We start from the raw sequence: 13,074 nt of genomic DNA on the forward strand, positions 1-13,074 counted from the left end.
TTAGTAGTAAAAGAACAGTTAAGGAGGAGGTCAAGTTCATCAGGAATAGTAAAGGGAATTAAAAGATACAGACAATGAAATAGCAGATGCCCTAAACTTACATTTTTCTGAGGTGTTTACAAGTGAGCAAGTGGATAACCTGCCAGAGGTAAACAACTACTAAGGAGGTACTGAGGGATTTGGAAATTGTAGAGGGAGAAGTGCTGCTCAGATTAAATAAGATGAAATCAAACAAATCACCAGGCCCAGATAATATTTATCCTCGTGTTCTTAAGGAGGCTAGTGAGTACATATATAAACCCTTGACACACATTTTTAGGAAGTCACTGTGCACTGGAGAGATTCCAAAGGACTGGAAAATGGCAAATATCATCCCATTATATAAAAAGGGTGACAGGGCAGATCCAAGCAACTATAGGCCAGTAAGCTTAACAAGCATCACAGGAAAATTAATGGAAGGAATTATTAAGGATAAGATTGAGCAACACATGGCAAGGACAGGAGTTATTCTGAACAGTCAGCATGGGTTCAGAAGAGGGAGGTCGTGTTTTACTAACATGTTGGAATTCTATGAGGAGGCAACAAAAGGATACGATCAAAGTGGAGCTTATGATATTATTTATCTGGACTTTCAGAAAGCATTTGATAAGGTGCCACATGAGAGGTTGGGCATCAAGTTAAAAGAAGTGGGAGTTCAGGGTGATGTTTTTAGATGGGTGCAGAATTGGCTCAGACACAGGAAGCAGAGGGTGATGGTGCGAGGAACCTCATCAGAACTGGCCGATGTTAAGAGTGGTGTTCCACAGGGGTCAGTGCTAGGGCGCTGCTATTTTTAATATATATAAATGATTTAGATAGGAATATAAGTAACAAGCTGGTTAAGTTTGCAGATGATACCAAGATAGGTGGATTAGCAGATAATTTGGAATCCGTTATATCATTACAGAAGGACTTGGATAGCATACAGGCTTGGGCAGATTTGTGGCAGATGAAATTTAATGTCAGTAAATGTAAAGTATTACACATAGGAAGTAAAAATATTAGGTTTGAATACACAATGGGCGGTCGGAAAATCGAGAGTACACCTTATGAGAAGGATTTAGGAGTCATAGTGGACTCTAAGCTATCAACTTCCCAACAGTGTTCAGAAGCCATTAAGAAGGCTAACAGAATGTTAGGTTATATAGCACGATCTGTGGAGTACAAGTCCAAGGAGGTTATGCTCAACCTTTATAATGCACTGGTGAGGCCTCATCTTGAGTACTGTGTGCAGTTTTGGTCTCCAGGCTACAAAAAGGACATAGCAGCACTAGAAAAGGTCCAGAGAAGAGCGACTAGGCTGATTCCAGGTCTACAGGGGTTGAATTATGAGGAAAGATTAAAAGAGCTGAGCCTGTACAATTGAAGCAAAAGAACATTAAGAGGTGACATGATTGAAGTGTTTAAAATTATGAAGGGAATTAGTACAGTGGATCGAGACTTGTATTTTAAAATGAGTTCATCAAGAACACGGAGACACAGTTGGAAACTTGTTAAGGGTAAATTTCGGGCAAACATTAGGAAGTTTTTCTTTACACAAAGAACGATAAACACTTGGAATAAGCTACCAAGTAGTTTGGTAGAAAGTAAGACATTAGTGACTTTCAAAACTCAACTCTAAGTTTTCTTGGAGGAAATAAGTGGATAGGACTGGCGAGCTTTGTTGGGCTGAATGGCCTGTTTTCATCTAGAGTGTTCTATTGTAGCTAGCATATAGTATGTTCAGGTTAATACTGATGAAATAGTTGGGTACTGGACAGGTTCCTTTTGACAAATTTTGTACGTTCTTCTTCCTCTTTTGGCTGTTCCCGTTGGGGATTGCCACAGCGGATCATCTTCTTCCATATTTTTCTGTCGTCTTCATCTTGTTCTGTTACACCCATCATCTGCATGTCCTCTCTCACCACATCCATAAACCTTCTCTTAGGCCTTCCTCTTTTTCTCTTGCATGGCAGCTCTATCCTTAGCATTCTTCTCCCAATATACTCAGCATCTCAACTCTGCACATGTCCAAACCAATGTAATCTCTCCTCTCTGACTTTGTCTCCCAACCATCCAACCTGAGCTGACCCTCTAATGTACTCATTTCTAATCCTGTCCATCCTCGTCACACCCAATGCAAATCTTAGCATTTTTAACTCTGCCACCTCCAGCTCTGTCTCCTGCTTTCTGGTCAGTGCCACCGTCTCCAACCCATATAACATAGCTGGTCTCACTACCATCCTGTAGACCTTCCCTTTCACTCTTGCTGATATCTGTCTGTCACAAATCACTCCTGACACGCTTCTCCACCTATTCTGTACTGTTGATCCCAAGTATTTAACCTCATCCACCTTCACCAACTCTACTCCTTGCATCCTTACCATTCTACTGACCTCCCTCTCATTTACACACATGTATTCTGTCTTGTTCCTACTGATCTTCATTCCTCTCCTCTCTAGAGCATATCTCCACCTCTCCAGGGTCTCCTCAACCGGCTCCCTACTCTCGCTACAGATCACAATGTCATCCTGCAAACATCATAGTCCACGGGGACTCCTGTCTAATGTCGTCTGGTAACCTATCCATTACCATTGCAAATAAGAAAGGGCTCAGAGCCGATCTCTGATGTAATTCCAACTCCACCTTGAATGCATCCGTCAATCCTACCGCATACCTCACCAAAGTCATACTTCCTTCGTAATTATCCTGTACAACTCATACATACTTCTCTGCCACTCTCAACTTCCTCATACAATATGGCAACTCAATAGGCACCCTGTCATGCTTTCTCCAGGTCCACAAGGACGCAATGCAACTCCTTCTGGCCTCCTCTATACTTCTCCATCAACACCCTTAGAGCAAACATCACATCTGTGGTGCTCTTTCATGGCATGAAACCATACCACTGCTCACTAATCATCACCTAGCTTCCACTACTTTTTCCCATAACTTCATGCTGTGGCTCATCAATTTTATTCCCCTGTAGTTATTAGAGTCCTGCACATCCACCTTATTCTTAAATATCGGCACCAGTACACTTCTTCTCCACTCCTCAGGCATCCTCTCTCTTTCCAAGATTCCATTAAGCAATCTGGTTAAAAACTCCACTGCCATCTCTCCTAAACACCTCCATGCTTCCACAGGTATGTCATCTGGACCAACGACCTTTCCATTCTTCATCCTCTTCATAGTGTCCTTACTTCCTCCTTGCTAATCCGTTGCACTTCCTGATTCACTATCACCACATCATCCAGTCTCTTCTCTCTCTCTCTCTCTCTCTCCCCATTCCTAAGCCTCTCAAAGTACTCTTTCCATCTGCTCAACACACTCTGCTTGCTTGTGAGTACATTTCCATCTTTATCCTTTATTACCCTAACCTGCTGCACATCTTTCTAGCCAATCGGTACAGGTCCTTTTCTCCCTCCTTAGTGACCAAACTCTCATACAACTCATCATACGCTTTTTCTTTAGCCTTCACCACCTCTCTCTTCACCTTGCGCCTTATCTCCTTGTACTCGTCTCTACTTTCTGCATCTCTCTGACTATCCCACTTCTTCTTTGCCATCCTCTTCCTCTGTATACTCTCCTGTACTTCCCCATTCCACCACCAGGTTTCCTTTTCCTCCTTCCTCTGTCAAGATGTCCTGCCAAGCACCCTTCTTGCTGTCACCTTTACTACATCTGCTGTAGTTTCCCAACTGTCTGGTAATTCTTCACTACCACCCAGTGCCTGTCTCACCTTCTCCCTAAACTCAACCTTGTAGTCTTCCTTTTTCTACTTTCACCATTTGATCCTTTGCTCTGCCCTCACTGTCTTCCTCTTCTTGATCTTCAATGTCATCCTACAGACCACCATCCTATGCTGCTTAACTACACTTGCCCCTGCCACTACTTTGCAGTCTTCAATCTCTGTTAGATTGACTCTTCTGCATAGGATGTAATCTACCAGTGTGCATCTTCCTCCACTCTTGTATGTCACCCTGTGTTCCTCCCTCTTCTTAAAATATGTATTCACCACAACCATGTCCATCCTTTTGGCAAAATCCACTATCCTCTGACCTTCTTCATTCATCTCCTTGACACCATACCTACCCATCACCTCCTCGTCTCCTCTGTTCCCTTCACCAACATGTCCATTGAAATCTGCACCAATCACCACTTTCTGTCCCTTGGGTACACAGTTCATCACTTCATCCAACTCACTCCAAAAATCTTCTTTCTCACCCATTGCACACCCATCTTGTGGGGCATATGCACTAACAACATTCATCATCACACCTCCAATTTCCAGCTTCATAATCATTACTCTGCCTGACACTCTTTCACCCCTAAAACAATCTTGACATATTGTTCCTTCAGAATAACCCATACTCCATTTTTCTTCCTATCTGCACCTTGATAGAACAAGTTGAATCCACCTCCGATCCACCTGGCCTTATTCCCTTTCCATTTTGTCTCTTGCGCACACAATATATCAACCTTCCTTCTCCATCATTTCGGCTAACTCTCTTCCCTTACCAGTCATACTACCAACATTCAAAGTTCCTATCTTCTTTTTACCTTCTTCCTCTCCTCCTGCCTCCAGACATGTCTCCCCTCTCTTCTTGTTCGCCCAACAGTAGCCCAATTTCCGCCAGCACCCTGTTGACTAACAACACTGGTGGCGGTCGTTGTTAACCTGGGGCTTGACCGATCCGGTATGGAAATTTGTATTGTTGTCCGCATATTGATTTGGTAAAATTTTACACTGGATGCCCTTCCTGACGTAAACCTCCCCATTTATCCAGGCTTGGGACTGGCACGAAGAAACACACTGGTTTGTGCATCCCTTGTGGCTGGGTTTACATCCAATGTGACAAATTTCGTAAGTTGAACATTGTAAAAGTAGAGTGTCTCTGGAAGGTTAGTAGTAGTTGTTCAAAGGATACATGCTCCTTATAAATGCTGAGGGCTCTAGCTTGTGAGAAAGACAGGATTATTAATAAATTGGCAATGGGTACCAATGACTGGAGCATAGAGCAAAGTATATGCAAAGGAGTTTGAACAAGATCTTCTTTGTAATGCTACCCAAACAGATTATCTTGTGATTCCTTCCGTAGCCTCCATGTACTAACATTCACAAGCATGATGAAGTCTAATTTTCAGTTTTCATCAGTCACAAAGATTTGGAGACATTTTTCCACTTTCCAAAATTAAACTGAATGGAACAGTTAAACCCTGAAGGACCAAATGGGCAGCGTTCATTGCAGTAAGTTTCTTACTGATCTGTTTGTTTTTGTTTTTTTTTTTTGCAATAGTAAATGTTTATCTAGCATTAATGCATGAGAGATCCAAGAGAAAATATGAAGATTGCATGTTCTCTAGTGTTGGTGTATTGAATGTTTTAGAATGTAATACTTGGTCACTGGTTGTTGGCGTCTTTCCCATTAGCACTGTGTGAAAGGCAATAAATGGGTGCAGGAGGAACAACTCACACACATGCACCCTGGCACAATCCCACTCATGCTGTCCTGGAAGCACCATTTTACATTATCTTTATAATTTTGAATATGTGTTAGAGAAAACATTAGGTTAAAGAGGATGCAAACTACACACAGACAATGTCCAGGCACACAATTTAAACCTGTGACGCAGTACCAGCAATGACTGCCCTTGCTGCCCTACTTAAGAGTTTTTCATCTACACAGTTTTCACTTTCCCAGTAATGACATTGCCATTGTTGTTGTTCTGCAGCTCTACATTTTAGTGTGCTGCAGCTGCAGTGAAGTAACTCACTTGCAGTATGGTTTGGAACTGCAGAGAAGTGTGTGTTACAAACTTACAGGTCCGCTTTAAGTAGATCTTACGTTTGAGTGTTCACATGCAACCGAAGTGCTATAAGCCATAACTTGAAGGTATCACGGTTACCATAAGGTAATTGATTTTTATGTTTGTTCCCAGGTATGTGCATTTTGTAACCAAAAGGCAAAATTACTCTACAGGAATTACTCGGACACATGTTTGGTTTTATCCTGATCAACTTGTTTAAGTCAAAACACCACTGCAATCAGACAAATGAAATATATTCTTATCTGAAGAAATAATAATTCCAAGAATTTGTTATTAAAAAAAGATATATATTTCAAGGTTTCTTTTGTTATCACAACAATGGTACATAAACGTTGAAGACATTATTTCCACAACTGAAAACTGCTGCTTCAAAGTGGATGTATTTGTTCTTGTGGCTTACAAATGGGCTGAGGGGTAACAGGATCCGTAAATGAATGAACGTTAGAACATTAATAAAATAAAGCTTAGAACATTCTGAAGTATTTTTAAAATAAAAGAAAATGCTCTAATGACTCCCTCAAAATGAATGTGAATAAGTTGTCACACAGCCGCCCAAACCCAGTGAGAATCTGAGCTACTGTATAATTTGGGTTTAGCCTGTATCACACTGTATTCAGCCCTCCCTGTCAGCGTCAACAAGAAAAATAACTATTAAAACAATGAAAATACAAAATAGAGTGTATTAAATTTAGCAAAAGACACCAAACAAAATATAGATATATGTACATATATATTCAAAAGAAACATTCATTCAAATAAACAGACTGTATGAGACAATAAGGAAAGCACAAAATAAACTGTATTCCCCACCAAAACCTCACCACACTTGCACATAAATAAAACAAATAAATCACAATGACATAGGCCACTGATGCAAGAGACAGTCCAGTTCTTAAACGGTTAATAGGGAAAGTAGAGTTGATAATATTGAAAAACGGCCATAAACCTGAGTTAAACTGAAGCAGTGGAAACTGTTTGAAAAATGCAAGGCAGGCAACACAATCCCCAGCAAAAGAGACTAGAATAATCTCAATGGGTATGTTGTGAAGTTGCAGCAGGCTGTGGAAGCACCGTCTAAAACAATGGTTCAATTGGCCATCTCGCTAACTGCGTGGGATGAGTTGTGGAGCAACAGTGAGATGAATAAAGGTAAAATCCTGACCTCCAGATTGCTCAAGTCTGGATGTTGTCAGGGATGAAAGCAAGTTTGGACTGGCATTGAGCTGATAAGCAAGTTGACCATGTACCTGTGCACTGCTGGACAGCATTTTAAATCTAAATGACAGCAACAGGCAAAAGAATCTAACCAGACGTTTTGTCTCCAGCGAGAGAAAATGCCTTAAATGCTGCCATCCCAATTCATCTCCTGTTCTATCGTGACAGCTTTTACACACACATAAACATTTATATACATGAAAAAGGGCAGCCAAAAAGAGTTGTAGTAACAGTTGTATTTATTTAGCAGTGCTACAACTTTTCATTTTAGAAAGCAATTTTTGTGGCAAATTTATATATACTATGATTTTGAAGAAATATCTTGTGAAATACCGAATTATCCTTTAAGATGGTATATGTTATTCTTCCTTGGGAAAATAGACCTAGCTGGTCAGAGAACTGCTGTATGTCTGTCATGGCTCACTGTTTTCAGACTCCAGCTATTCTTATTTCTCAGTTTTTGTTTATGCTGTCTTGTGTGAACTTGGCCTACAAGACCGTGCTGGAATGCAGCTGGAACAAACCCCTAATTCTGAGGCTAATACAGTGAACGAGTGCTCTTTGAAGTTCACAAAATGAGCTGACAGAGATTCCAGTTCTGCCTCTTTTTCCACACTGGTATTACTTGAAATTACTGAATTTACTAAAGTGGTAAACACAAAGTAACTCAATGAAAAAAATCCAGTTGTTTCATGGGTAAAGCCATTTACTTTCAGGCTTCAGATCAACTGTAAAACCTACTTAAACCTATATGTTTTTGCCTTCTTATATGATTACCTTTAAAATGAAGGATAATGAGAAGAGTATGCTGTTTCTTAAATTATACAATGGTGTCTAATTCATATAATTTGTATGTTCTCTGATCTTCCTAAAATGAAATATATATGTATATATATATATATATATATGTATGTTTGTGTGTGTGTATATATATATATATATATATATATATATATATATATATATATATATATATATATACTGCTCAAATGAATTAAAGGAACACTTTTAAATCAGTATAGCATAAAGTCAATGAAACTTATGGGATATTAATCTGGTCAGTTAAGTAGCAGAGGGGGTTGTTAATCAGTTTCAGCTGCTGTGGTGTTAATGAAATTAACAACAGATGCACTAGAGGGGCAACAATGAGATGACCCCCAAAACAGGAATGGTTTAACAGGTGGAGGCCACTGACATTTTTCCCTCCTCATCTTTTCTGACTGTTTCTTCACTAGTTTTGCATTTGGCTACAGTCAGTGTCACTACTGGTAGCATGAGGCGATACCTGGACCCTACAGAGGTTGCACAGGTAGTCCAACTTCTCCAGGATGGCACAGCAATAGGTCATTGCCAGAAGGTTTGCTGTGTCTCCCTGCACAGTCTCAAGGGCATGGAGGAGATTCTAGGAGACAAGCAGTTACTCTAGGAGAGCTGGAGAGGGCCATAGAAGGTCAATAACTCATCAGCAGGACCAGTATCTGCTCCTTTGGGCAAGGAAGAACAGGATGAGCACTGCCAGGGCCCTACAAAATGACCTCCAGCAGGCCACTGGTGTGAATGTCTCTGACCAAACAACCAGAAAGACTTCATGAGGGTGACCCAAGGGCCCCATGTCCTCTAATGGGCCCTGAGCTCACTGCCCAGCAGCATGCAGCTCGATTGGCATTCTCCATAGAATACCAGAATTGGCAGATGCACCACTGGTGCCCTGTGCTTTTTACAGATGAGAGCAGGTTCACCCTGAGCACGTGACAGAAGTGAAAGGGTCTGGAGAAGCCATGGAGAACATTATGCTGCCTGTAACATCATTTAGCATGAGCAGTTTGGTGGTGGGTTAATGATTGTCTGGGGAGGCATATCCATAGAGGGTCACACAGACCGCTACAGCCTTGACAAAGGCACCTTTGGCTGCCATTAGGTATCAGGATGATTCAGGGCTCTGTAGGTTGATCATTTTCATTTCCATCAAACGATGTGGCATCCTTTCGTTCCTAACACATTACCAGCCTATATCAGTATAGATATCCAGGAGGATTTCTTTTTCCCATTGAGATCTGATGTGTTTTCAAAGTGTTAAACTGCTCAAAAAAATTAAAGGAACACTTTGAAAACACATCAGATCTCAATGGGAAAGAAATCCTCCTGGATATCTATACTGATATAGGCTGGTTAATGTGTTAGGAATGAAAGGATGCCACTGTAAAAAGCACAGGGCACCAGTGGTGCATCTGCCAATTCTGGTATTCTATGGCGAATGCCAATCGAGCTGCATGCTGCTGGGCAGTGAGCTCAGGGCCCTTTAGAGGACATGGGGCCCTTGGGTCACCCTCATGAAGTCTTTCTGGTTGTTTGGTCAGAGACATTCACACCAGTGGCCTGCTGGAGGTCATTTTGTAGGGCTCTGGCAGTGCTCATCCTGTTCCTCCTTGCCCAAAGGAGCAGATACTGGTCCTGCTGATGGGTTATGGACCTTCTATGGCCCTCTCCAGCTCTCCTAGAGTAACTGCTTGTCTCCTAGAATCTCCTCCATGCCCTTGAGACTGTGCAGGGAGACACAGCAAACCTTCTGGCAATGACACGTATTGCTGTGCCATCCTGAGAAGTTGGACTACCTGTGCAACCTCTGTAGGGTCCAGGTATCGCCTCATGCTACCAGTAGTGACACTGACTGTAGCCAAATGCAAAACTAGTGAAGAAACAGTCAGAAAAGATGAGGAGGGAAAAATGTCAGTGGCCTCCACCTGTTAAACCATTCCTGTTTTGGGGGTCATCTCATTGTTGCCCCTCTAGTGCATCTGTTGTTAATTTCATTAACACCACAGCAGCTGAAACTGATTAACAACCCCCTCTGCTACTTAACTGACCAGATTAATATCCTATAAGTTTCATTGACTTTATGCTATACTCTGATTAAAAAGTGTTCCTTTAATTCTTTTGAGCAGTATATATATATATGCAAACATTTTAATTTTGTGAGTAGTTTTATTGTACAAAATAAATTCTGTCTTTATTCAGTGTTGCTAGCAGTTTTCTTATTTTTGTAGACAAATAAATTCAATGTAGCCAGGCTCCAGGAAAAGCACTGTACTGAATTGACCTTAAAATACTTCATTACAATATGGTGGCCATCACATGGTTGTGCTGTTTAGCCACATCGCCGTCCACTTTGGTTGTTTGCTGGTAACAGACATTCAAATCAGTACACTATTTTACATATGGTAGGCGTTTTAGATCCATGAGTGAAAACCCTTTTAAAGTTACTGGAGTGCAAAATTTATTAGCTTTGCTAAAGTGTTTCTATTTTCCTTGCAGGTCCACCAGTACAGAGTGGCAATGACAGCAAAGGACTGTTCAATCATGATTGCCTTTTCACCTTGTGCAGAGGATGAGCTGTAAGTAGATGTATCTGCCTGTTGGTGTGTGTAGCCACAGCTCTCCCCGCCACCATCTAGAATTCATTTCCTGTTTGCTAGCTGCAGCTGTGGCAGGTCACTGCTGTTCGCTTTCCAGCCAAGTGTCTGAGATAATGATGATGCAGAGTGGCTGTAATAACAGCGGGGCCTTTGCTGTATTGCTGTTTATACGTGCTACCCGCCTAAACCCAGTATTCATTTACCATAAATAAATGGTCTCTGTGGTCCACTGCTAATCCTACAATGCCAGTTACATGAACAGGCCATTTCCTTGTTTTCTATGAAGATCTCAACCCAGCCACTGTTTGTACTGCTAGCATTCATCTTTGAGGGCACACTGCTGCTGTTTGAAAATGTTTGCCTTGTCTTACCAGATGTTTTTTTTTCTTTCATTTACAGACCAGATTCTCATTTGGTGATCCCATCTTCGAAGTCCAGGTTTACTTACTCAGTGTCTATTCTGGATTTGGACCCAAAACCCTATGAGAACATTCCACACCAGTACAAACTGGATGGAAAAATTGTCAATTACTACCTGAAAAAAACATTAGGAAAGCAGGAGCATGAGCATGAGGATTGCACACTGGTCCTTCACTCTGTGTGATGGGAACCACATTGATTTGGATATCTAGTGTGCTACTTGTGTACCAAGGCTGGTGGTGAGAGTGAGACAGAAAGTATTTAATTGTAGGGTGCTAGATTTGCCAAATGAAAAAGCACAGATTGCATTACCTGAAGTAAAGCAGGCCCAGATGCTGCAGTTGGGCCTGAGTGGATCACTTGATCATGTGCATATATTTGTACAGTTTGTAAATGACAGAACTTTCAAAGCCTCCCTTGTTACAGTTGTTTCTGGTGGCAAGTGAAGGTGGTTTTGTTTCATCTGCTGTTCTTGATTGTAAGTATAATTATGAGTTACAAGATAATTTACACCTCAACTATAATGATTAAATACTTATTTTTATATTGGTAAAAATCTATGTAAATAGCCAAATCTCTTCTCAGTAAGGATGGTGGGTGTTGACCTGCCCTTATTGCTATTGAATACCTCAGGAGATGCACAACACCATTGCCTTGTAGGCAGGAAGAGTATTGAAGTGCACAGCTGCCATCTACCCAGAGGCTTGTGGCCAAGATTTGAAGCCTGTAGCTGGGCAATTTCCTGGTTTCTGCCATCTAAGGAAGTCACCCCCAAGCTAATAACTCCATTTTCTATAATGTTTAGTTTTGAATTTGTCCAGACAGGAGCACATGATGTGCTTGGTGAGCCTTAATGGAGCTTATTTGCTGCATTATGCCTATTTTCTGATTTGGGAACTGCAGGGTTTTCTGTCATTTCAAGCCGGCTATCATCTCTTTGAAACTTATTCATAGAAAATACCAAAGACATTTTCTCTGTAGTACATAGGGTAACTGAATGTGTTCACTGAATAAAGTGGACAACTGTCCCTTTAAGACTAAGTAATTAAAACTATGATCATTACAAGTATGCCTCTGAATAAGTACATGAGTGAAGGTTGAATAGTCCTCCAGGCTTTGGTTTTATGGCCCCAGGGTTTGGAATCTGTACAACAGGGCAGGCGAGAAATCCACTTGTTCAGATAATTCATATCCAGAGTATGCAAAGATGCCAGCTCTTGAGGTCCACCTCGTATTTGATGGGTAAGATGTACAAGTGCCTGCTGTACTGTATGTTGAGAATCACAGCACCAAATGTCGATGTTAATTCTGGAAGTCACTCTGAGCCCTGACTTGTTCAGAAAAGTCACAGAATGAAACTCTTAAATGCTCCCTATGGTACTGTTCATTTGGTCCAAGCTACTTTAAAATCTCGCCATCCAGTGGTCGGGCAAATCTGCTGTTGACTGGCCTAAGCACATTCTGCCAAGACCGGCAGACTATTGTAATTGAATCTTTGAAAGTAAATGTTTCCTACCAAAGGTTGAAATATGCAGTCTAAATATAAGCCATAGCCAAAATGCATCTTTATCGTAGAAACCGCCTAATGTAGGATGAAGAAGGCATCTTATCTCATCTGTGTAGAACTGTGACATTTCTCATTTCCCTTCCGTGGAAATTGCCACCATTTTAACTTGAATAGCTGCTTGCGTTCTCAAACGTGAAACCACTGTGGTACTGTAATTGCATACATATACAGTAAAAACTGTATAGGAAGGCTGTAGTCTGATCTTGATTTTCCTTTTTTATTTAAATATTCCTATTTATTTTTTATGTCTTACATTAGTGCCATGCAGACTGAATATGCAGCATGCCATTTTAAAATTTTCTCAGTTGGTATTATAAAAATGTTTATAATGAATAAAGTAATTTAAAAGTAAATAAAGTTGGACATTAAACATTATTACAAGTTGCTGATGAGAGAGCAGTTTGTTGGCTGCTCATTTATTTATCCATGCACATATGTTTGATGAGGATTTCGATGGCTGCCTCGGTCCCTACAAGTCGTAGCAGGCTCTGAAAACAGGATGGTGCTTGTTGTGCCACATTCATCCAACTGTGCTTCAAAGCTGTGAAGAAAGGAAACATGGGTGAGCTATCCCCAAAGGGAAAGGCTGCTGGGCATCTCTAAGGGTAA

The 13,074-nt window shown here is 41.0% G+C and overlaps 2 protein-coding genes across 2 annotated transcripts in view; one reads left to right on the top strand and one right to left on the bottom strand.

The window, feature by feature from the left end:
* Window positions 1–12,736, top strand: part of ippk (inositol 1,3,4,5,6-pentakisphosphate 2-kinase) — a 130,980-nt gene extending 118,244 nt beyond the window's left edge. Inside the window, exons 12-13 of the mRNA XM_039770856.1 lie at window positions 10,378–10,457; window positions 10,878–12,736. Coding sequence (XP_039626790.1) covers window positions 10,378–10,457; window positions 10,878–11,082 — 285 coding nt within the window. The 3' untranslated portion in view covers window positions 11,083–12,736. The remainder of the gene's footprint in view (window positions 1–10,377; window positions 10,458–10,877) is intronic.
* A 24-nt stretch (window positions 12,737–12,760) lies between these two features.
* The window catches only part of LOC120540257 (centromere protein P), a 337,335-nt gene continuing 337,021 nt past the window's right edge, over window positions 12,761–13,074 (bottom strand). The window contains exon 9 of the mRNA XM_039770862.1: window positions 12,761–13,006. Coding sequence (XP_039626796.1) covers window positions 12,882–13,006 — 125 coding nt within the window. The 3' untranslated portion in view covers window positions 12,761–12,881. The remainder of the gene's footprint in view (window positions 13,007–13,074) is intronic.

The sequence above is a fragment of the Polypterus senegalus genome, chromosome 12, assembly GCF_016835505.1.
Source record: "Polypterus senegalus isolate Bchr_013 chromosome 12, ASM1683550v1, whole genome shotgun sequence".
In the NCBI taxonomy this organism is placed as follows: domain Eukaryota; kingdom Metazoa; phylum Chordata; class Cladistia; order Polypteriformes; family Polypteridae; genus Polypterus; species Polypterus senegalus.